The sequence below is a fragment of the Artemia franciscana genome, chromosome 21 (genome assembly GCF_032884065.1).
Source record: "Artemia franciscana chromosome 21, ASM3288406v1, whole genome shotgun sequence".
Taxonomy (NCBI): Eukaryota; Metazoa; Arthropoda; class Branchiopoda; order Anostraca; family Artemiidae; genus Artemia; species Artemia franciscana.
The window spans coordinates 25,325,644-25,352,218 of record NC_088883.1 but is presented as its reverse complement, the minus strand read 5'-3'; the positions used below and the strand labels follow the sequence as shown (position 1 = coordinate 25,352,218).

At 34.3% G+C, this 26,575-nt stretch overlaps 1 protein-coding gene and 1 long non-coding RNA gene across 4 annotated transcripts in view; one reads left to right on the top strand and one right to left on the bottom strand.

The window, feature by feature from the left end:
• Positions 1-19,852, bottom strand: part of LOC136040539 (uncharacterized) — an 88,849-nt gene extending 68,997 nt beyond the window's left edge. Inside the window, exon 1 of the long non-coding RNA XR_010620798.1 lies at positions 19,796-19,852. This is a non-coding gene — a long non-coding RNA (uncharacterized LOC136040539). The remainder of the gene's footprint in view (positions 1-19,795) is intronic.
• The window catches only part of LOC136040538 (methylmalonic aciduria type A protein, mitochondrial-like), a 198,466-nt gene that overhangs the window by 156,483 nt on the left and 15,408 nt on the right, over positions 1-26,575 (top strand). For 2 of the 3 annotated variants that reach the window (XM_065724724.1, XM_065724725.1), the window contains one exon: positions 14,766-14,927. The exons of the other annotated variant lie outside the window; for it this stretch is intronic. In XM_065724724.1, coding sequence (XP_065580796.1) covers positions 14,766-14,927 — 162 coding nt within the window. The remainder of the gene's footprint in view (positions 1-14,765; positions 14,928-26,575) is intronic. 3 annotated transcript variants of the gene reach the window in all.

Sequence of the window (26,575 nt, the reverse complement as noted above, 5' to 3'; positions counted from 1 at the left end):
ATATTGTTTTTGTAATTAGTTAGTTGTTCAGTAGTCGTTAGACTTCAGTCTTTAACGTATCTTCCTCACTGTGGCTACTGCTATTAATTACTTTAACACGTTTTAATGCTTTAAGAAGCTGAAGATTATGAATGTTCGCCAGATAGGAGATTATCACGCCGCCATTTTTGCTTATGAATGTTGGAATGAGTACTTCCATGTCTGGAAGTACTTCGTTCACTTTATATAAGTAAGGTGAATGTCCATGGTTATAGTTCGAGGATTCAGTCTTAGAGCACTTCAGTAGTACGCGGGGTGGTTGTTTGATTCGGCCCCATAAGGAGTTTTAGGCCCCTTTTTTTTAGTTATTGACGAGAGAGTTTGTTCACTGGCTCTCTTTTTCATTGTTTCTTGGTTAGTATATTGTTTTCGTAATTAGTTAGTTGTTTAGTAGCCACTAGACTTCAGAGGGCTTAACGTATCTTCCTTAGAGCGGCTACTGCTATTAATTGCTTGTTGAAGCATTTTGGTTGTAATTAAATATATTAACATTAATATTTTGCTTTAAACCGTATAGTCTTCATACTAAATGTTTTGAAAGACAAAGGTTTAAAATTACCAGCCGGCTATGCTGGTTATGAACTCGGAAATGCTCAGCACCAGTCGAACTTTATAGTATTAAATAAAAAAAACTAGTTTTTTTAACTGAAAGTAAGGAGCGACATTAAAACTTAAAACGAACAGAAATTACTCCGTATATGAAATGGGTTGTCCCCTCCGCAGTCCCTCGCTCTTTACGCTAAAGTTTGACTCTTTGCCACAATTCTACTTTTTAAAACAATTAAAACTTTAGCGTAAAGAGCGTGGGACTGCGGAGGGGACAACCCATTTCATATACGGAGTAATTTCTGTTCGTTTTAAGTTTTAATGTCGCTCCTTACTTTCAGTTAAAAAAACTAGTTTTTTTTTATTTAATTTCTGAACGTTTTTGAATTAATGCATGTTTGATTTTGGCTCTCCGCACATAAATTATTGAAATGAAATTAGTATATTAATTTTTTTTTGGCTTAATGGCTTTCTCTTAGTTTTGATCAGACGATTTTGAGAAATAAGGGGTGGGGAAGGAGGCCTAGCTGCCCTCCAATTTTTCGGTTACTTAAAAAGGCTACTAGAACTTTTAATATTCAACGAACGTTTTTATTAGTAAAAAATATACGTAACTTAAGAATTAACTTACGTAACAAACTTTTATATTCTTATATTTTTATTATGTGTACGAGGGGGTTTGTACCCTCGTTAATACCTCGCTCTTTACACTAAATCGTAAGTTTTGTCCCAATTCTTTAAGAATGACCCCTGAATCAAAAAGGCCGTAGAATAAATAGTTGAAATCACTAAAAATATTTTAGCATCAAGAGCGAGGTATCTATCTCCTCCTAAATACCTCGCTCTTTATGCTAAAGTATTTTTACAACCCCTCATATGCGTAATAATCTCTGTTCGTTTTAAATTTCAATGCTATTCCTTACTTTCATTTGAAAAAACGTTTTCATGTTTATTTTTTCATTGTTTTTTTTATAGTAATGCTAGAAAATCCTGCGCCCTTTTCATTGAATTTTTCTTCCCCCGTGACATATTCCTCAAAGGAAAGATCCTCCCACAAAGCCCTCTCCCATCAACCCCACCCCCCAAACCAAAAAATCCCCATGAAAACGTCTGTACACTTCCCAATAACCATTACTATATGTAAACACTGGTCAAAGTTTGTAACTTGCAGCCCCTCCCTCAGGGATTGTGGGGGAGTAAGTCATTCCCAAAGACATAGTTATTATGGTTTTCGACTATGTTGAACAAAATGGCTATCTTAAAATTTTAATCTGTTGACTTTTGGAAAAAAATGAGCATGGGAGGGGGCCTATTTGCCCTCCAATTTTTTGGTCACTTAAAAAGGCACTAGAACTTTTCATTTCCGTTAGAATGAGCCCTCTCGCGACATCCTAGGACCACTTGGTCGATAAGATGACCCCTGGGAAAAAAAACAAAAAAAAAACAAATAAATAAACACGCACTCGTGATTTGTCTTCTGGCAACAATTACAAAATTCCACATTTTTTAGATAGGAGCTTGAAATTTTTGCTATAGAGTTCTCTGATATACCGAATGCGATAGTGTGATTTTCGTTAAGATTCTGTGACTTTTAATGGATGTTTCCCCCTTTTTTCCAAAATAGGGCAAATTTTCTCAGGCTCGTAACTTTTGATGACAAAGACTAAATTAATTGAAACTTAATATTTAGAATCAGCGTAAAAATTCGAATCTTTTGATGTATCTTTTAGCATCAAAATTCCGTTTTTTAGAGTTTCGTTTACTATTGAGCCGGGTCGCCCCTTACTACAGTTCCTTACCACGAAGTGTTTGAAAAGAAAATAATTCGGTATTTCGGGGCTTCTGACATTATTACTCCTTTGCGGAAGTTAGGCTCAAAATTGAAAAAGGATTATATTTTTTCTCTGGGCCCCTTCCACCTCTTAGTTCGTTTATTTTCCCGTTAGTTTTCACCTGTTTTCGCTTTATAGTTGTGTTATCTCTTAGCAGTTCTTTCGTTAGTTGAGTTATGGTTGTGGTATACATGTTTTATCGCTCGTATAGTTGTGTTATTTTCAAATTATACTCCATAATAGAGAGGCTCCGAACACCCAGCATTGTATATTAAGCTCTTAATTTGACATTTTTTTTTCTAATGTGACCAGATTCGTCCTGCGCCCTTTTCATTGAATTTTTTCCCCCATGGCATATTTCTCCAAGGAAAGATCCTCCCACATAGCCCCCTCCCTCAACCCTACCCCCAAAACCAATAAAATCCCCCTGAAAACGTTTGTACACTTTCCAATAACCATTATTATATGTAAACACTGGTTGAAGTTTGTAACTTGCAACCCCTCCCCCAGGGGCTGTGGGGGAGCAAGTCATCCCCAAAAACATAGTTATTATGATTTTCGACTATGCTAAACAAAATGGCTATCTCAAAATTTTGATCCGTTGACTTTGGGAAAAAAATGAGCGTGGGAGGGGGCCTAGATGCCCTCTAATTTTTTTGGTCACTTAAAAAGGGCACTAGAACTTTTCATTTCCGTTAGAATGAGCCCTCTTGCGACATTCTAGGACCACTTGGTCGATACGATGACCCCTGGGAAAAAAAAAAAAACAAACAAACAAACAAACAAATAAACACGCACCCGTGATTTGTCTTCGGGCAAAAAATGCAAAATTCCACATTTTTGTAGATAGGAGCTTGAAACTTCTACAGTAGGGTTCTCTGATACGCTGAATCTGATGGTGTCATTTTCGTTAAGATCCTACGACTTTTAGGGGGTGTTTCCCCCTATTTTCCTAAATAAGGCAAATTTTCTCAGGCTCGTAACTTATGACGGCTAAGACTAAACTTGATGAAACTTATATATTTAAAATCAGCATTAAAATGCGATTCTTTTGATGTAGCTATTGATATCAAAATTCAATTTTTTAGAGTTTTCGTTACTATTGAGCCGGATCGCTCCTTACTACAGTTCGTTACCACGAACTGTTTGAAAAGAAAAGTGGTATAGAAAACAATTGTATAGAAAATAATTTTAATTATTTTCTGTTTTATTATAGATCTTCGCTTTCACTCGAAAAACTTTAATTTACCTTATTTAACTAAAAACAGCAACATTATCAAAAAGTTTGTGGTAACAAAACTGTAAGTATGGAGTGATTCGGCTCAATAGTAACCAAAACTCCAAGAAACAGATTCTAGATAATAATGGATATGTCGAAAGAATTGAATTTTGATGCTTATTCAAAATTTATAAAATTCATCAAGTTTAATGTTACCTATCATAAGTTAGGATCCTTAGAAAATCTGCCTAATATTTGAAAAAGGGAGGAAACACCCCTGAAAAATCAAGCGATGTTAATGAAAGTCACGCCATCAGATTCAGCATATCAGAGATCCCTACTGTAGAGATTTCACGCTCCTTTATACAAAGGTTTGGAATTTTGCATTTTTTGCCAGAAGTGAGATCACCAATGGGTTTTTCTTTGTTTGTTTTTACCAGGAATGATCTTATCAAACCAGTAATCCTAGAAGATTGGGAGAGAACTCATTTGATCGGAAATCGAAAGTTCTAGTGTCCTTTTTAAGTGATCAAAAATATTGGAAGGCATCTAGCCCCCCCCCCGTGCCTCTTATTTCCAAAAGTCGTCCTATTAAAATTTTGAGATAACCATTTTGCTTAGCATAGTCGAAAGATCTAACAACTGTGTCTTTAGAAATACTTGACCTCAAAGACATAGTGACTTTTAAAGAAGCTTATTATTCTAATTAAAGGCCTTTTTGTTTCATTGATCATATTTAAATAATTCGCACGAAAAGTCAAAATTTAGCACAAAGATTGGGGTATTGAGGAGTGGGTATCCCCCCGCATATACTTAATAATTTCTGTTTATTTTAAGTTTTTATGTTGTTCCTTACTTTTAGATGAAAAAAACTTGTTTTTTTTTATTATTTAATTACTATAGGAACAACAGAAAAAAATACAACATAAATGTGGTAAGGACTTTTCAAAATATATCCGCCAGCAGAAGCATTTCAAAACAAAGTTAGAGTAAAATTAAGCGGCTTGTCAACTGCAGACATAGAAAAATTGATTAAAGAACTGAGAGTTTCAATAAATGTCCGGGGGATTTTCTGTCACAGCGAAATTGCTAAGAAGGGACGTTAGTAATTGTTTTCTATTGTTAAATATTGTGTTCTTTAAGAAAAGCAGTCAACATCTTAATAATTGAAAAAAACTTGCTGTTTAAAGTTACCTCAGATGAAACTCCGTTCAATTTTAAAATTAAATAAAAAAAACAAGTTTTTTCAACTGAAAGTAAGGAGTGACATCAAAACTTAAAACGCACAGAAATTACTTCGTATATGAAAGAGGCTGCTTCCTCATCAACGCCCCGCTCTTTACGCTAAAGTTTGACTCTTTCTCTCAATTCTTCTTTCTAAAACAGTAAAAAACTTTAGCGTAAAGAGCGGGGCGTTGATGAGGAAGCAGCCTCTTTCATATACGAAGTAATTTCTGTGCGTTTTAAGTTTTGATGTCACTCCCTACTTTCACTTGAAAAAACTTGTTTTTTTTATTTAATTTCTGAACGTTTTTGAATCAATGCATGTTTTGATTTTGGCTCTCCGCAGAGGAATAATCAAAACGAAATTTGCATATTTTTTTTTTGGCTCAATGGCTTTCTCATAATTTTGATCGAATGATTTTGAGAAAAAAAGAGCGGGGGACGAAGCCTAGTTGCCCCCCGATTTTTTGGTTAATTAAAAAGGCAACTAGAACTTTTAATTTTTTACGAATCTTTTTATTGGTAAAAGATTTACGTAACTTATAAATTAGCTTACGTAAAGAACTTTTGTATTCTCATGTTTTTATTACATATATGAGGGGATTCGCCCCATCGTCAGTACCTCGCTCTTTACACTAAAGCTTAAATTTTATCCCAATTCATTAAGAATGACCCCTTGAATCACAAAAGCCATAGAATAAGTAGTTGAAATTACCGAAAATACTTTAGCGTAAAGAGCGAGGTATTAGAAGGAGGTGAGCCCCTCATATGGGTAATAATTTCTTTTTGTTTTAAGTTTTATTGCTGTTCCTTACTTCCAGCTGAAAAAGCTTTTTCACTTTTATTTTTTAATTGTTTTTTTTTAAATAATGCTAGTAAATCCTGCTCTCCCTTCATGGAAATTTTCTTCTCCCATTACAAATTCTCGAAGGAAAGTTCCCCCAGCATATCCCCCTCTTCTCAACTCCTCCCCCAAACCAAAAAAATCCTCCTGAAAACGCCTGTATACTTCCCAATAACCATTACTATATGTAAGCACAGGTTAAAGTTTGTAACTTGTTGCCCCTCCCACGGGGACTGTGGGGGAGTAAGTCGTCCCCAAAGACATAGTTATAAGGTTTTTCGACTACGCTGAATAAAATGGCTATCTCAGAATTTTGATCCGTTGACTTTGGGAAAATAATTAGCGTGGGAGGGGGCCTAGGTGCCCTCCAATTTTTTTGGTCACTTAAAAAGGGCACTAGAACTTTTCATTTCTGTTAGAATGAGCCCTCTTGCAACATTCTAGGACAACTGGGTCGATACGATCACCCCTGGAAAAAAAAAAAAAAACAAAAAAAAAAACAAATAAACACGCATCCGTGATCTGCCTTCTGGCAAAAAATGCAAAATTCCACATTTTTGTAGATAGGAGCTCGAAATTTCTACAGTAGGGTTCTCTGATACGCTGAATCTGATGGTGTGATTTTCGTTAAGATTCTATGACTTTTAGGGGGTGTTTCCCCCTATTTTCTAAAATAACGCAAATTTTCTCAGGCTCGTAACTTTTGATGGGTAAGACTAAACTTGATGAAACTTATATATTTAAAACCAGCATTAAAATGCGATTCTTTTGATGTAGCTATTGGTATCAAAATTCCATTTTTTAGAGTTTTGGTTACTATTGAGCCGGGTCGCTCCTTACTACAGTTCGTTACCACGAACTATTTGATGAAGTCTATCAATATTATAATTGAATAACATACCCAACATGAAGACAATTCATGTCGTGGTTGTAAAGTTAGAGATAAATTACTGAATGTTCTGAATAGGAGTTTTGGAAAATAGGGAGGTAAATAGCGTTTTTATGATGATAAGAGTGAGTGTGGCAATTATAGAGGCATTAACTTGGTTTCTGTAGGAAGTATAGTGTAGTATAGTATATTCGACACGAAAAAACGCAGATCCATAGCCACAAAAAGAGAGAGCAACATGCAAATAAAATTAGAAGATTCAGTATAAACGTTTAATCAAAACAACTAAACAAAGAAAACCAGTCAAAAACACTAATATAAACAAACAAAGTCATTATATAAAACCCTCATTGTGGGTTATACCCACACGAATAAACCGCGCCAGTTTCTTAGTACTTATAAAACACCCATTTCCCAATAATTTTTCCACCCAAGACTCATCCCTCTCATCCACTCCAAAATCTCCTTTCTCACATCACTTAATCCTTCACAGTTCCCCAAAAAATGTGACAAATTTTCCCCCTACTCTTCACACATTGTGCAGCTGTAAGGATCAGTCTTCATTCCAACCCTTTCCAAATATCTTCTTCTTCTTCTCCCAGGTGGGTACTTTTTCCTTTACAGTGTCTTTGATAGCGAACGATTGATAGCTTACTTAATGCAAATCACGGCAAAGGTATCTATTATGTAATCCGTCTTCTTAATTCTCCATTGAAGAATTTTGGGTTTGGGAAACATCATGTGTCGTGCATTTCTCCCTTGCTCTTCCTTAACGCGTGCGCAATGACGAATAGTGGTGGCTGGTCATACATGTAATTGGAATGTAGGAGAGCTTCTCTCTCCTTTCTGCGAATAAAATTTTAAACATTCAATAATCAGAATTGGGCTGTGATCTGTCCCATTTCTGAAACAAACATACATGACTGTATATCAGTGTTTCTACTTCAAATCTTTTCAAATCCCTAAAAGGCTGGTGGAAAATATTTTCAATAGTCTAAACTTCTTATATAACTCCTATAGTTCTAAACTTCTCTCCAAGTCACAAGTAAAGCCTTATTATGTTGTCTTTTAATAGCATTTGTTTAAGATGACTTATTTTGTAACTCAAATCCTTTTACTTGTACCGAAGTATCTTCTTTTCACGTTCAAAACCATGCTTTGTATTTATCTCCTAGTTAAGTTCGGTTTTGATTTATTGATTCCAGTGCCAGGTTGCAGATTCTGGACCATATAAATATATTTTATTTATTTGTTTATCTTTGTCATTATTTTTCCCTTGTCTGTTACTATTTTTTGCAACACCCTTGTTTTTATTTGAATCGGTACGGAGGATTGGCATGAATGATATCCCCCCGATTGCTTTTTCAAGCATTATTTTTGATAACAAAAAAAAATCTGAAAAGTTGTCTCAAATTAAGAAAATCCTATCTTCCAAGTGGGAGGGGTAGGGTAAACGCCTAGAGCCATCTCCAAGATGTCTCTTTCGAGGCTGCAACTCGGTCACTAGATTCTACTCAAAAATCAATAGATCAGCGCTTAAATCGCTAGATTATTAAAGAAAATTACTAAATCAACCAAAAAATCACTAGAATTATAATACTATTTATTACTGTAATGAATAGTTATTTTGCTTCTTAACCATGTTCTATACAGGCGTACGAATGGGTAGGTGGTAAAATTACTCCCCTAGATGTGCAAAAATACGTTTAGATTGGTGTTTTGTTTTTTCTCAAGCGAAAATTACCCTTGAAATTTTGAAAAATGCCTTTTCGTATGTTTATGCAGAGAATAAAACAAAATTTGTGCTTCCTCCCTGTATTTTCCTAATTTGATACCCTGGGTTTATCCCCTGATGGGTGAAAATTGGTTATCGGTCATCTAATCGAATAATTTACTTTACTTTTTAGTTTTTTCCTTGTCCATTCAAAGCCCCAGTTTTTCCCCAGCAATTATGGGAACTACTTTCCTTATACTCTAGTTGAGGTAGTATAACTACTGGACATCAGCAACGATTTCGAAAATGTTTTTTTTATATATTTTTATGGAAAAAAATTTCTCCCGCCCTTCACAGATTTTAATAAGCATCAGTCTTGTTGTTTCTTTAATGAAAAAAAGATCTAAAGAAAATGTTTTTCTCCGAATATATTTCCGTTTGTTCCTGACAATTAATAATCAAAAAATAAACAAAATAAGTTTTTCAAGGAAAGTAAAGAGCTCCATTAAACCTAAATTGAGCAAAAATAATCTACCAAGCGTAAAACTACCACAAATCAGAATTAAACAGTTCGTGGTAACGAACTGTTCAAACAGTTCCTGGTAACGAACTGTAGTAAGGTGCGACCCGGCTCAATAGTAACCAAAATTCTAAAAAATGGAATTTTGATACCAATAGCTACATCAAAAGAATCGCATTTTAATGCTGATTTTAAATATATAAGTTTCATCAAGTTTAGTCCTACCCATCAAAAGCTACGAGCCTGAGTAAATTTGCGTTATTTTAGAAAATAGGGGGAAATACCCCCTAAAAGTCATAGAATCTTAACAAAAAAGAATCACACCATCAGATTCAGCGTATCAGAGAACCATACTGTAGAAGTTTCAATCCTCTATCTACAAAAATATGGAATTTTGTATTTTTTTTGCCAGAAGGCAGATCACGGATGCGTGTTTTTTTTATTGTTTTTTTCCAGGGGTAAACGTATCGACCCAGTTGTCCTAGAATGTTGCGAGAGGGTTCATTATAACGGAAATGAAAAGCTCTAGTTCTCTTTTTAAGTGACAAAAAAAATTGGAGGGCATCTAGGCCCCCTCCCACGCTAATTATTTTCCCAAAGTCAACGGATCAAAATTCTGAAATAGCCATTTTATTCAGCGTAGTCGAAAAACCTCATAACTATGTCTTTGGGGACGACTTACTCCCCCACAGTCCCCTTGGGAGGGGTTACAAGTTACAAACTTTGACCAGGGCTTACATATAGTAATGGTTATTGGAAAGTGTACAGGCTTTTTCAGGAGGATTTTTGGTTGGGGGAGGGGTTGAGAAGAGGGGGATATGCTGGGGGAACTTTCCATCGAGGAATTTGTCATGGGGGAAGAAAATTTCCATGAAGGGAGCGCAAGATTTACTAGCATTATTTAAAAAAACAATGAGAAAATAAATATCAAAAAGTTTTTTTCAGCTGGAAGTACGGAGCAGCATTAAAACTAAAAATGAACAGAAATTATTACCCATATGAGGGGCTCACCTCCTCCTAATACCTCGCTCTTTACGCTAAAGTATTTTTTGTAATTTCAACTACTTATTCTACGGCTTTTGTGATTCAGGGGTCATTCTTAATGAATTGGGACAACATTTAAGCTTTAGTGTAAAGAGCGAGGTACTGACGAGGGGGCGAACCCCCTCATATATGCAATGAGAACATGAGAACACAAAAGTTCTTTACGTAAGTTAATTTATAAATTAGGTATATCTTTTACTAATAAAAAGATTCGTAAAAAATTTAAAGTTCTTGTTGCCTTTATAATTAACCAAAAAATCGGAGGGCATCTAGGCTTCCTCCCCCGCTCTTTTTTTCTCAAAATCATTAGATCTAAATTATGAGAAATCCATGTAGCCAAAAAAAAAAATATGCAAATTTTGTTTTAATTATTCCTCTGCAGAGAGCCAAAATCAAAATTTGCATTGATTCAAAAACGTTCAGAAATTAAATTAAAAAAAAACAAGTTTTTTTTAACTGAAAGTAAGGAGCGACATTAAAACTTAAAACGAACAGAAATTATTTCGTATATGAAAGGGGCTGCTTCCTCATCAACGCCCCGCTATTTACGCTAAAGTTTTTACTGTTTTAAAAAGAAGAGTTGAGAGAAAGAGTCAAACTTTAGCGTAAAGAGCGGGGCATTGATGAGGAAGCAGCCCCTTTCATATACGAAATAATTTCTGTTCGTTTTAAGTTTTAATTTCGCTCCTTACTTTCAGTTAAAAAAACTTTTTTTTTATTTACTCAATAAATAAACCAACCCAAAACAAACAGAAATTACAATAAATAACCGATTCAAACTCAAAACGAGCAAGAATTAACATGATTAGGGCTCGCAACCCCTGTGCCTTCTCAAGGCCTGGACAGAATGTTTACTCTACTGAAAAAATGCAAATGAATGTGTATTGTCAGTTTAATGTAAATATGCTCATATTTGTTCTTTAAAATCTTACTAAATTCGTATTTAATAAAGTTATTGCAGTGAAACTTTATTATGTTCTGGCCTTGAGTAGGCATACGGGTTGTGAGCCCCAATCATGTTAGGTTTTATATTATTTAAAAAAAACTAAACAAGTTTTTTCAACTGAAAATAAAGAGTAACATTAAAACTTAAAACGAACATAAATTACTATTCGATACCTCGCTCTTTACACTAAGGTTTGACTTTTTGCTCCAATTATTTCAGAATAACTATTAGAATAATAAGCTTTCTTAAAATTTTTAAATTAGACTTTTACGTAAAGAGTTAGATATTGAGGGGGGGAGCTAGGTGCCTTCCAAAATTTTTTGTCACTTAAAGAGGGCACTAGAGCTTTTTATGTTCGATCAAATGAACCCACTCCTAACGCTCCAGGATCACTGGTTTGATACGATCACCCTTGAAAATAGAACACGCATCCATGATCATTCTTTTGGCAAAAAATAGAAAATTCCACATTTTTATGTGTAGGAGCTTGAAACCGCTAAAGTAAGGTTCTCTGATATGCTGAATCTGATGACATGATCACTTGATGTTTCGAGGTGCTTCTACCCTTTTTCAAAATCTGCGCAAATTTTGTTCAGTCATCTAACTTTGGATGGGTACCATTAAACTTTATGAATTTTATATATTTTTAATATCAAACATTTCTTGGTAACAAACTGTAAGTAAGGAGCCACTCGGCTCAATAGCAACCGAACTCTAAAAACGGAATTTTAATATCAGCAGGTACACGAAATGAATCAGCTTATTATGGTGATTCCAAATATGTTGATTTCAAAATTTACGAGCTTGAGAAATTTTCCCCGATTTTTGAAATAGGGAGAAAACATCCACTAAAATTCAAGGAATCCTTATTAAAATCACGTCATCGTATTCAGCGTTCCAGAGAACCCTAATGTAGAAGTTTCAAGCTCCTATTTGCAAAAATGTGAAATTTTGCTATTTTTGCCAGAAAACAAATCACATATGCGTTTTTTTTTTTTTTTTTTTTTTTTTTTTTTTTTTTTTTTTTTTTTTTTTTTTTATGACGCTTTATATTTACCAAGTGACACATAGTTATTGCAATTTCTGTCGGTCTGTCTGACAGTCTGTCTGTCGGTCCCGCTTTTGCTAGTTCCAGGGCACTTCCAGATAAGTTAGGACGATGAAAGTTGGCAGGCATATCAGGGGCCAGACCAGATTTAATTAGATATAGTCACTTACCCGATTCGACCATCTAGGGGGGAGTGGAGGGATGGTCAATTCGAAAAAGTTAGAAAAAATAAAGTATTTTTAATTTGCGAACGAGTGATTGTATCTTAATGAAATTTGATATTAAGAAGGGTATCGTGCTTCAGAGCTCTTATTTCAAATCCCGACCAGATCCGGTGACATTGGGGGAGCTGGGGGGGGCCCAGAAATCTTGGAAAACGCTTAGAGTGGAGACAACGGGATGAAAATTGGTGGGAAGAAGAAGACCAAGTCCTAGATACATGATTGGCATAAACGGAACGGATTCGCATTCATTGGGGGAGTTGGGGGGGTATTTCGGTTAATTCGGAAAAATTAGAAAAAATGAGGTATTTTTAGCTTACGGAAAGGTGATCGGATCTTAATGAAATTTGATATTTTGAAGGACTTCGTAACTTTAATCTCTTATTTAATCCGGTTGGGTCCGGTGACATTGGGGGGAGTTCTAGGGGAAACCGGAAATATTGGAAAACGCTTAGAGTGGAGAGATCAGGATGAAACTTGGTGGGAAGGACAAGCACGAGTCCTAGATATGTGATTGAAACGAACGGAACGGATATGCTCTCTTTAAGGGAGTTGCGTGGGGTGTTATTGTGGTTAACTCGAAAAAATTAGAAAAAATGAGGCATTTTTAACTTACGAACAGGTGATCGGATCTTAATGAAATATATATTTAGAAGGAGATTTTGCTAAGGAGCTAAGGAGATTTTGATATTTGCTAAGGAGAATTTTTCAGGCTGAATCATCCGCAAGCATTTTTACAGAAGGGGGGGGGGTCTTCAGTGAAGATGCAACTGTCTGCTGGAAATTTGACGGGGGGAGGGCAACCTTTCATATACGGGATAAATCTGCCAAAATTAATATGTAAGTTTGTTTTTAGTTTCCATGGACGTTGAGGCAAATTTGAACCTGCATTATATGAAAAACACTAAAATATTAAATAGAAAAAACTAGTTTTTTTAACTGAAAGTAAGGAGAGACATCAAAGCTTAAAATGAACAGTAATTATTCCGTATATTAAAGGGGTTGTACCCTTCTCAACCCCTCGCTCTTCACGCTAAATTTTGACTCTTTGTCACAACTCTTTTTTTTATAACAATAAAAGTTTGAACATGAACAGCGATGCGTTATGGAGGGGACAGCCCCTTTTATATACGGAATAGTTTCCCTTTCATTTTAAGTTTTAATGTCGCTTCTTACTTTCAGTTAATTTTTTTTTTATTTAATAGACATCAAAGTTCGATTTTTCTGATGTATCTATTATTATCAATGCTCTGTTTCTTAATTAAGTTGAAGGTGGTAAAGAAAGTGTCAGTTACAGTTAAGGAATTTGATATCCAGAAATTCTGTGATAAGACTATTCGTCAAAAATATAATCTTACGCTAGAAAATAGGTTCGTAGCTTTGAGCCTTGATGACTCCGACGAGACAAGTCAGATTGTCTTTGGAAATCACTACCGGAGTGCCTAAAAGATGCTGCCGTAGAAGTTCTTGGATATAAGAAACGAAAGAAGGAAGAAGGAACTTGGCAGCTGATTCAGGAAAGAAAAAATCTGAAAGCTCTTGTTGATAAATACTCACCTAGTCATTCATCTAATCAGTATAGTGATAGGCATTACTGTGATAGTTTAAAAAAAATAGTATAAATGTGCCCATAAGCGAGTGAAAACGTCTGCCAGGAATAACAAGAGAGCAGGTGCTGAGAACATAGCAGCTGAGGCAGAAAGAGCAGCCAGACGGGGTGATAGTGAAACCGTCAATATGCTCACTAAGATGCTTTCCGGGGCGCAAACAAACCTTTGCCCCTTCATAGAGGATAAAAGTGGGCAGCTGCTTACCAATCGGAGGATGGCTCATTACTTACCTTTCGTTGACATGAACTGTTGGACCAATATCATTAAATATTCATACAATGAAATATGACGTCTGCATAACTACTGTTACCACTAATAATTGTATTCTGTATGTACCTCTTCCACCGGTTCAAAGGTTCAAACGGTTCAAACCGGTTTCAATGGTTCAAACCTCGATTCTAATCCTTCCCACGAAGTTCCAGTTTCCATTAAAATCTGTCTGATAGATGCTTCCCGACCCACTTGACAACGTCTTGGCTCCAGATGAATTGTCAAAAAGCACGATTTTGGGCAACATATTATCTTTTATTGAGTAAACACAATTTAACGAGTTTAATCATTCTTTTTCTACAGCCTTAGAAAGCGAAGAGGGGGCATACTACACTTTTCTTGCAGCTTGTTGTTGGATATACGATCAGTCAGATGAACACCTAAAACTGTCCTTAGAGATTTACTCTGGAAAATATTTATTATATCTACCCCAACCTTTTGAAATTATTTGAAATGCATGACAGCATGCAGGATAACCTATAAATAAAAATCAAGTAAATAAAATAAAGTCTTTCGTATATTACTTCCACATACAACAACTGCATAAAACATTACAATATTCCTCTTGATTGTCTTCCATTGACAACCAAAATCAGAGACGAGACAAGATAAATCATCAACAAGCAAATCTTTAAAAATTCTTGTACTTCTGTTCATTAATGTTGCTTGCAATTTTGTTCAATACAAGGCTACAGTATACTACATCCCAGAACTATATCCCCCCCCGGACACTCTGAACTAAGTTTGTCTACATGTTCGACACTATTTAATCTGTTGCTTTATAGTTTCTTTTCTAAAGGTTAAAAGGGTTTCTTCAACTACTGGAGATGGAATAGATGAATTATGGTCAGCTATAGAAGACTTTAAAGATGTCATGGACTCGACGGGAGAGTTGCACGAAACAAGGATAAAGCAGCATAAAACCTGGATGTGGAGACACATCAATAACCATATTATGGACGTAAGCAAACAGTTACTTTCTACATTTTGAATTTTACCTGTCCATTAGTTGTCAGTGTAGAGGGTTGCGGTTATTTTATCAAGTAAATATCGTACTCGCATCCCCAAAGTGCCGTTGATTGTTATTGTAGCTGAAATTTTATTTTTACAGGAACAGGAAGGTAAGTCTTCGAACTAAGGTTTGGATACTAGAAACCACGACGATGATAGTGGTCAAATAGGGCTCTGATTAGGATTATAGGTGTCCGTCCGATCAACTGTATTCAATGTCCTCTTTTTGGCTTGTTTCTTTAGTAACTATGTCCTGGATGTGAATGCAATGTACTTCTTTGATACTGACATCGAACAATGTGTCATTAGATCGTTGCACAGATGACGTCCACAGATGAGTCGTATGTTGTAGCGGACTATTGAAAGTTTTGGTGCCCATCAGGACCCATCCTCGAAGGTTGTGCCTCTTTTTAGCTTGACAAAATTGGAAATCTTCCTTTTAAACTGGAAGAGTTTCATTAACTCCTTGAAGCTTAATGGTTCAAGCTTGTGATTGTCACAGCTTATTTTCCCTTCTCCATAATGTCTTCCTTGTCTTCACGCCAGGCCACGTCTGTCTCCGTCCGTCACGTATTTTACATTTTACGTCGATCTCTTCCAATCCAGCATCTTAATTGTTTGAGTTTTGACATCTTATGCATCTATTGTGACCTGTAAATTCTGTTTCAGTCGTCGGCTGCTATAGTGCATCGTCGGTTTTTACAGCGCATTACTTCACCCCACCCCACCATATTATCCTATGCATTGAGCTGTTTTGGGAAAATTTTTCAAAATTAGACAGTCAAAGATCTGTTCACTTCATATCCGTCTCGCAGAATATTTACTATGTTCACCGATTTGGCTCGCAAATACACCAATCATTCGAAAATAAATTGAAATTTATATTTTGGGTTATTTAAGAACATAAAACAATAGTTTTGTGGGTTTTTTTTAGTTTGTTTTGAGCTGTTTTTAACGTTAAATATTTCGAATCTATTTTCTGGTATTTAATTGGTTTATCTTTCCTTGTGACAAATTTTTCAGTAAATATAACAATGAGATTTGCAAAAATATGTTCGATACTGTTTATATGATTATAATGAAAGAAAGATTAAAATTTTAGGGCAGATTTACTGATGAAGAGTAATAGATTACCAAAAATTGTACTTTTTTGGCAATTAAGTAGTGGCTAAGGAAAGTTAACCTGATAATCCAATAGGAAAAAAGAAAAAAATAATCTAAAAGGAAAAATAATCCAATAGGACGGGAATGGTTAAGTTTAATAGGTGAAGTTCAAACTTCATGGTAAGAAGTAAAACTCAAGCTTAGAACAGAGAGGGGTGGGAAAAAAATTGCACAGTTTTTTTGGTGTTTGTGTGGCTGGGTGCTTCAAAGAGTTGCTAGTAGTATCAGCCCGAAGGAAAAGTATGAGCTCGAAGGAAATCTTAGCATAAAATTTGTTTATTTTAGCTCCTTTGAGCTTCTTTGTCAAATAAAAAATTCAAGAGAGCTACAAATCTAGCAATTTGAGCTTGGGTTGATTATAATATACGTCACATCTTAAGGAAGCTGAACTCCCAAAATTGATCTTGAAGGTTTACCATCTTGAAAATTATCTCATTATAAGCTATGGAAGTGGGAAAGAGCCAAATTTTTAGCACAGCTTCCTGTTTGAAATACGGTCATTGAGACGGGTACCCAAAAGAATCCATAGACTCTTCCTCTGGAAAACATCTAACAGTTCCTCCTCCGTATTTCAGAGCGCCCAAGTTTCAGAACTATGCTTAACCACTATCATCACTTTAGCTTCCAATATTCTAATCTTAGTTATAACACTTAATTTCCTATTTTTCCAAACGTTTTCAACTGGGAATAAAATACTCGGCTTTTCTTCTTTTAACATCTTCATTACGTCCACCATTGTTGCTACTGATACTGCATATGTGAGTGAAGCTTTTGACTTGATCAATCTTCTCGTACCCAAGATCATATCTCCTTCACTTTTTCCCAATCTAAGCGACTTACTCTTCTAACATTAATTTCCATACCTACGCTCGCACCCTGAGCTCTTAAAACCTCCAAAAATTAAATCATTTTGCTAAAATTTTCATCTAGGATACTCAAACCATCATCAAGATCTAAGAGTTTTATCTTTCCATGTGATTCCGTGCTCTCTTACATACCGTTTGCCGTGTTCGTTAGGATAAAGTCCATCAGAATGATCTATTTAAATGGGGACAGAACGCAATCCCGCTTAACTTCTGATTCAAGACAAAAGCAGCTACTTTAACCGCGGCAATGTTGTGCCCGCACATACCACTAATCACTTTGATGTATTTATCTGGTATACCACACAAAAATTGTCGGTTAAGGGTCAAAATATCGCCGTGTGAAAATTGTGAATGAACAAAAAATCGATTCAGCATTATTTGAAAACTTTTGCAGTTTGGTGTTTCGGGTTGTAATGCTGGGTTAATTCTTCTTTCAAAATTGAATATGTTTTGGTGGTTATCTACGTAAGTTTTTGAATAAAGAGAATATGGATATAGTCGTTATCAGTGTAAGAATATTGGAAAAGAAGTGTTGTTTAATTGTATATCGAGAAGGGTTGATAATATCAAGAAGGACTGATAATGTAACGAATGGTTGCTTATCCACTGGGATTTGGTCTACACTTTTTCTATCCTGTCTTCAGCTCTTACCGAGAACACAGCTATGACAGTATGGTTACGTTTTAATGGTTATAGTGCGGTTATGGTTATGGTTACGATTGGAAGCTACAGTGATTACAGCGGCCAAATATGGCTCTAAAGCATGGGCGCTCCGAAAAGCGGACGGAAATTTACTAGATGTTTTCCAGAGAAATTGCCTACGGATTGTTCTGGGTACCCGGCTGACTGACCGTATTTCAAACAATAGTTTGTACGAAAAATGTGGTTCAATCCCACTTTCCTGGGCTATAACGAAAGAAAGGTTGAGATGGCTAGGCCACGTTCTGCGGATGAAGGATGACAGATTGCCGAAGATTGTACTTTTTGGCCAACCGTCACGGGCTACACGGAATGCAGGTCGTCCTCGTCAGGTTTTGGAGGATGTCATAAATGAAGATTTAAAAGGAATGGGAACTTTCTGAGTGGGTGTAAAGAGGGAGGCCTTGAATAGATTAGGTTGGAGGAGGAGCGTGCATAGCTGTGTTGGTCTCAGGCGGTTTGGTGCTGCAGTGGGTTATTAGTAGTAGTAGTAGTAGTAGTACTAGTAGTTATGTTTAATTGTTTGAATGACTGTATATTTAGGTTTTCTTAAAAAAAAAATTCCTAAATCCAGTGAAGATCTCTCATTACTTAAGCTGCTACAGAATTACTGGACTTCAAAGGTCTCGTGGTGTCACGGATGCACATCTCAAACGGGATTTCCGGGCTATACCTCGAATATCCCCTTAACAATTTAATTTTGAAACCCTGTGATTCTTCGTATTTTTTCCAAGTTTGGAACTGAATGGGAAAGGCTACAAAGCCGTTCCTAAGTCATCCAGGTCTCGTAAGCATTTCCAGCATATCATTAAATTCATTTTGACAGGTGGAATCCTCGTGTAACAGTTCTAACAATAACTAAAACTCTTTTATGGTACAACTCTGGTACTTTGTAAATTACAACTAAGAATATAATTAATTACAGTAGCAAGTTTGTTACAACTCTTGTTAACGACACTATTAATTCTACCTCTCAAATTTGATTAGTTCTTAGAAGTTTCCACGTAAGCATAAAGATACAGCTTGAAATGAAACTTCACTTTCAAACATAATGAGAGATCAGCAGCTTTTGACATGTTATTTGATTGCTTTACAGGTTCTTTTCTATCTGTATATCCTTTCTAATGGACACTGCTTTTGTTTGTTTTTCCTATCTTTTGTGCTAAACCTTCTGGAGTGACACAATGGATATGTGACACAATAGAGCAAAATTTGATGAAAGCAATTGCAACATTTTTCATCAAACAGTTCGTGGTAACGAACTGAAAGTAAGAAACAGACCTGTGTAAATGTATTTTTCAAGCAAAAATTGAAATATATAAAATATTCTAAGCTTGAATTTATCCTTCAAAAGCTATTAATCTGAAAAACTTGCGTAATTTTAGCAAAAGGTGAGAAACGTCCATGATGAAAACGACGATATCGGTAAAAATTACACCATCAAGTTTAGCATATCCAAGAACCCTATAGTAAAGGTTTAATCAAGGCAGTATCCAGGAAGGGGGTAGGGGGTTTGAATCCCGTACCATCGAAATTTGTGTCCTTCTTGTAAAAACGTAAGAAAAAAATAAACAAATTTTGATGCCTTTTCGAAAGTTTTCTGGTATAAAACTCCCATAAAAAAAAACTATTCTGTAAAACACCCCCCGGTGTTTACAAAACAGGCCCTAGGTTTAACCCCAATGTACAAAAATACAATTTTCGTGATTTTCCAATAAAGGCTGACAACTCACTGGTGTTAATTTTTTTCAGAGGTAGTAGTATCGAACTAATTGTCCTAAAATACCAAGAAAGGATTGATTTGAACGGAAATAAACGATTTTACTGCCATTAGGTGACAAAAGAGATTGTGCTTCAAAGAAATGGTGTTTTCTGCCATTTTGGGGGTGAAAAAATCAACTTTGGCCAGGAGAAGGCCTGAACGTTATTGAGTATACAATTTAGAAGCCAGTCTATTAAAAAAAAAAAAAAATAAAAAAATATATATAAATATAAAAATATATATATATATATATATATATATATATATATATATATATATATAAAAATAAGTTGTCTGTCTGTCTGTGGATGGATCAGGTGACGTCACCTGAAAAAACTGGATCAGGTGACGTCAAAACTGAAAAAACTAAAAAAAGGCAAAAACTACAAAAAAAACTAAAAACTAATAAAAAAGCTAAAAAACTAAAAAAACTAAAAAAAGGCAAAAACTACAAAAAAAAACTAAAAACTAATAAAAAAAATAAAAAAGCTAAAAAACTAAAAAAACTAAAAAAACTAAAAAAAGGTAAAAAACTAAAAAAACTAAAAACTAAAAAAAACTAAAAATAAAGGAAAAAACTGAAAAATAAGCTAAAATAAAGGTAAAAACCAATAAAAAACTAAAAAAAAACTGAAAAAACTAAAAAAAGGCAAAAACTACAAAAAAAACTAAAAACTAATAAAAAAAGTAAAAAAGCTAAAAAACTAAAAAAACTAAAAAAACTAAAAAAAGGTAAAAAACTAAAAAAAATAAAAAATAAAAAAAAAATAAAAAAAAGGAAAAAACTGAAAAACAAGCTAAAATAAAGGTAAAAACCAATAAAAAACTAAAAAGAAAAAAAGGAAAAAACTAAAAAAAATTTTCATCTAAAAAACTAAAAAAAACTAAAAAAGGTAAAAACTAAAAGAACTAAAAAAGAAAAAAATAAATGACGAAACTCAAAGAGAAAGCGACCAGGACAAAAGGAATGTTCGATTAGCAATCAACAAAGCACCGGGACACAGGGAGTATAAATGACGACCAGGACATAAGTAAAAAAAAAAAAGTATCTATATATATAAAAATAAGTTGTCTGTGGATCGTGGATCAGGTGACGTCACCTGAAAAAACTGGATCAGGTGACGTCAAAACTGAAAAAACTAAAAAAAGGCAAAAACTACAAAAAAAAACTAAAAACTAATAAAAAAATAAAAAAGCTAAAAAACTAAAAAAACTAAAAAAAGGCAAAAACTACAAAAAAAACTAAAAACTAATAAAAAAGCTAAAAAACTAAAAAAACTAAAAAAAGGCAAAAACTACAAAAAAAAAACTAAAAACTAATAAAAAAAATAAAAAAGCTAAAAAACTAAAAAAACTAAAAAAACTAAAAAAAGGTAAAAAACTAAAAAAACTAAAAACTAAAAAAAACTAAAAAAAAGGAAAAAACTGAAAAATAAGCTAAAATAAAGGTAAAAACCAATAAAAAACTAAAAAAAAACTGAAAAAACTAAAAAAAGGCAAAAACTACAAAAAAACTAAAAACTAATAAAAAAAGTAAAAAAGCTAAAAAACTAAAAAAACTAAAAAAAACTAAAAAATAAAAAAAAACTAAAAAATAGGAAAAAACTGAAAAATAAGCTAACATAAAGGTAAAAACCAATAAAAAACTAAAAAGAAAAAAAGGAAAAAACTAAAAAAAATTTTCATCTAAAAAACTAAAAAAAACTAAAAAAGGTAAAAACTAAAAGAACTAAAAAAGAAAAAAATAAATGACGACACTCAAAGAGAAAGCGACCAGGACAAAAGGAATGTTCGATTAGCAATCAACAAAGCACCGGGACACAGGGAGTATAAATGACGACCAGGACATAAGTAAAAAAAAAATTAACAAAACTAAAAAGAAGGTAAAAACTACAAAAAAACTAAAAAGAAAAAAAAACTAAAAACTAATAAAAAAACTAAAAAATCTAAAAATCTAAATAAACTAAAAAAGAAAAAAAAAGGAAAAAAATAAAGGAGAAAAACAAAACTAAAAAACGAATGTATATACAGACCGGTACACCGGGATACAAATGACGACCGGGACACAGGGAATATAAATGACGACCGGGACACAGGGACACAACTACAACGGGGACACCGGGGGAAACAGGGGGATATAAATGACGACCGGGACAAAAAAACTAAAAAGAAAAAAAAAACTAAAAACTAATAAAAAAACTAAAAAATCTAAAAATCTAAATAAGCTAAAAAAGAAAAAAAAGGAAAAAAATAAAGGAGAAAAACAAAACTAAAAAACGAATGTATATACAGACCGGGACACCGGGATACAAATGACGACCGGGACACAGGGAATATAAATGACGACCGGGACACAGGGACACAACTACTACGGGGACACCGGGGGAAACAGGGGGATGTAAATGACGACCGGGACACCGGGACAGGGAATGGTCGATTAGCAATCACCATCAACAAAGCTCAAGGGCAATCATTAGAATCATGAGGTATAGATCTGAATACAGATTGTTTTCCCATGGACCATTATATGTTGCATGTTCAAGAGTCGGTAAACCTGACAATCTATTTATATGCAAAGACAATGGGACAGCAAAGAATGTTGTATATTCGCAAGTTTTACGTAGTTAAAACCATATATATATATATATATATATATATATATATATATATATATATATATATATATATATATATATATATATATATATATATATATATATATATATATATATATATATATATATATATATATATATATATATATATATATATATATATATATATATATATATATATATATATATATATATATATATATATATATATATATATGTATATATATATATATATATATATATATCTATATTCACAGGTGGGACATAGGGACACAACTACAATGGCGCGTAACTATTATGGCGCGTAACGACTTACGCGCGCGGGGGGGCTATATATATATATATATATATATATATATATATATATATATATATATATATATATATATATATATATATATATATATATCTGGCACGTACGCAGGGGGGAATTTTGTGAAATGTTTAATTTCCCCATGGTTTCTTGGGATTTCTGGCAAAAGTAGGACATTTATTAAGCAAACAAAAGCAAAGCAAACTTTCGCATGCAAACCGATAAGGGTTCGCGTAGCGCAGGTGCCGATCTCCTGATTCTCCGCCCTCGGCCGGGGTTCATAAATGTGTGAAGCCTTTTTCGGTGTATTTTACAGCATGCAATTATCCGGTCAAGTCACTGCCCAATTATTAACCCATTTTCTGTCTAACTTTTTACCCTCTTCGAAGTAATTAGCAATTGTACTGTTATTTTTTTGTAAAGAGAGTTTGCTTTCCACAGCAAAATGGAATTATCCTTGATATTAGGGCGTTTTTCCCCCCTTTTCAGGATAAAGTACAGCTTTTAATGGATCAGTTTTTGGAACTATCTTTTTTCATTAAAATCTACGTTTTTGCGATAGAAGAACTACCCCCCACAGTACCCATATTGCACTTTTAACCCTAAAATTTCCCTTTCAGTGGGATATAATAGATTAATCACTGGTTCTAAATCGCTATGAACATAACCTGAGCCTAAAATGTACTTCTGAGGCTTCAGTCTTCTTCCCCCCATCCGCTACAATACTACAGATTAAAGTTAATCTGTATTTTCCGATATACGTACTTTTTGCATTTATTTAGTTACTAAAAAAAAAGTGCTTTTTATTGTTTAAAAAAGTAGAGTTGCGAGAAAGAATCAAACTTTAGCGCAAGGAGCGGGGTGTCGAGGAGGAAAAGCCCCTTTCATATACGGAGTAATTTCTGTCCGTTTTAAAGTTTTAATGTCGCTCCTTACTTTCATTTAAAAAAATTGTTTTTTTTTATTTAATTTCTGAAAGTTGAATTAATTAATGCATTTGAATTAATGCATGTCTGATTTTGGCTCTCCGTACATGAATTACTAAAATGAAATTTGCATATTAATTCTTTTTTTGGCTAAATGGCTTTCTCTTAGTTTTGATCAGACGATTTTGAGAAATAAGGGGCGGGGAAGGAGGTCTAGTTGCCTTCCAATTTTTCGGTTACTCAAAAAGGCAACTAGATCTTTTAATTTTTAACGAACGTTTTTATTAGTAAAAAAAAACGTATCTTAAGAATTAACTTACGTAACAAACGTACAGAACTTACGTTACGTTTTATCCCAATTCTTTAAGAATGACCCCTGAATCAGAAAGGCCGTAGAATAAATAGTTGAAATTATTTAAAAAATGTTTAGCATAAAGAGCGAAGTATTTATCTCCTCCTAAATACCTCGCTCTTTATGCTAAAGTATTTCTAGAACCCTTCATATGCGTAATAATCTCTGTTCGTTTTAAGTTTTAATACTTCTCCTTACTTTCAATTGAAAAAACTTTTTCATGTTTATATTTTCATTGTTTTTTTTTATAGTAATGCTAGAAAGTCCTGCGCCCTTTTCATTGAATTTCTCTTCCCCCATGAAATACTCTTCCAAGGAAAGATCCTCCCATATAGCCCCCTCCCCTGAACCCCACACCCAAACCAAAAAAATCCCCCTGATAACATCGGTACACTGCCCAGTAACCATTACTGTATGTAAACACTGGTCAAAGTTTGTAACTTGCAGCCCCTCCCCCAGGGACTGTGGGGGGTAAGTCATCCCCAAAGACATAGTTATTATGGTTTTCGACTATGCGGAACAAAATGGCTATCTCAAAATTTTGATCCGTTGACTTTGGGAAAAAAATGAGCGTGGGAGGGGGCCTAGGTGCCCTCCAATTTTTTTGGTCACTTAAAAAGGGCACTAGAACTTTTCATTTCCGTTAGAATGAGCCCTTTTGCAACACTCTAGGACCACTTGGTCGATACCCTGACCCCTGGGAAAAAAAACAAAAAAAAAAAAAACAAATAAACACGCACCCGTGATTTGTCTTCTGGCAAAAAATACGAAATTCCACATTTTTGTAGATTGGACCTTGGAATTTTGTGTATAGGGTTCTCGGATATGCTGAATGCGATGGTGTAATTTTCGTTAAGATCCTATGACTTTTAGGGGGTATTACCCCCTATTTTCCAAAATAAGGCAAATTTTCTCAGGCTCGTAACTTTTGATGACAAAGACTAAATTTGATGAAACTTATATATTTAAAATCAGCATAAAAATCCGATTCTTTTGATATAACTTTTAGTGTCGAAATTCCGTGTTTTAGCGTTTCGTTTACTATTGAGCCGGGTCGCTCCTTACTACAGTTCGTTACCACGAACTGTTTGAAAATAAAAAAAACAAGTTTTTTAAATGAAAGTAAGAAGCGACATTAAAACTTAAAACGAACAGAAATTCCTCCGTATATGAAAGGGGCTTTTCCTCCTCAATGCCCCGCTGTTTACGCTAAAGTTTGACTCTTTTTCTTAACTCTACTTCTTAAAACAGTAAAAAACTTTAGCGTAAAGAGCGGGGCGTTGAGGAGGAAAAGACCCTTTCATATACGGAGTAATTTCTGTTCGTTTTAAGTTTTAATGTCACTTCTTACTTTCATTTAAAAAAAATTATTTTTTTTATTTAATTTCTGGACGTTTTTTAATTAATGTATGTTTTGATCTTGGCTCTCCACACATAAATAATTAAAACGAAATTTGTATAATAATTTTTTTTTGGCTAAATGGCTTTCTCATAGTTTTAATCGGAAGATTTTGAGAAAAAAGGAGAGAGGGAGGAAGCATAGTTGCCCTCCAATTTTTTGATTACTTAAAAAGGCAACTAGAACTTTTAATTTTTTTTACGAACATTTTCATTAGTAAAAAATATACGTAATTTACGAATTAACTTACGTAACAAACTTCTATATTTGTATGTTTTATTGTGTATATGAGGGAATTCGCCCCTCATCGATACGTCGCTCTTTACACTAAAGCTTAAATTCTGTCCCAATTCCTTAAGAATGACCCTTGGATAACAAAGGCCGTAGAATAAATAGTTGAAATTACTAAAAATACTTTAGCGTGAAGAGCGAGGTATTACGAGGAGGTAAACCCCTCATATGCGCAATAATTTCTGCTCGTTTTAAGTTTTAATGCTGCTCCTCACTTTCAGTAGAAAAAAACTTTTCATATTTATTTTTTCATTGTTTTTTCTTAAATAATGCTAAAAAATCCTTCGCCCCCTTCATTGAAAGCCTCTTCCCCCTTGAGAAGTTTTTCCATGGAAATATCCTCCCATGTACCCCTTCTCACCTCAACTCTCCCTCCCAAACCAAAAAAATCCCCCTGAAAACGTCCGTATACTTCCCAGTAACCATTACTATATGTAAACACAGGTCAAAGTTTGTAACTTGCAACCCCTCCCACGGGGACTGCGGGGGAGTAAGTCGTCCCCAAAGACATAGTTATTAGGTTTTTCGACTATGGTGAATAAAATGGCTATCTCAGAATTTTGATCCGGTGACTTTGGGGAAAAAATGAGCGTGGGAGGGGGCCTAGGTGCCCTCCATTTTTTGGTCACTTAAAAAGGGCACTAGAATTTTAATTTCCGTTAGAATGAGATCTCTCGCGACATTCTAGGACCACTGGGTCGATACGATCACCCCTGGGAAATAAAACAACAAAAAAACAAATAAACACGCATCCGTGATTTGTCTTCTGGCAAAAAATACGAAACCACACATTTTAGAGATAGGAGCTTGAAACTTCTACAATATGGTTCTCTGATACGCTGAATCTGATGGTCCGATTTTCGTTAAGATTGTATCTTTTTTATGGGGCGTTTTCCCCTATTTTCTAAAATAATGCAAATTTTCTCAGGATCGTAACTTTTGATAGGTAAGACTAATCTTGATGAAAGTTATATATTTAAAATCAGCATTAAAATGCGATTTTTTTTATGTAGCTATTGGTATCAAAATTCCATTTTTTAGAGTTTCGGTTACTATTGAGCCGGGTCGCTCCTTATTACAGTTCGTTACCACGAACTGTTTGATTAAAAAGATCTTTGTTAATACTAAAATATTAGATAAAGAAGATAATGATGAATCTTGATAACAGGCCTCTTAAACTATATGAAGGGATTTCCAAAATGGAAAGCATT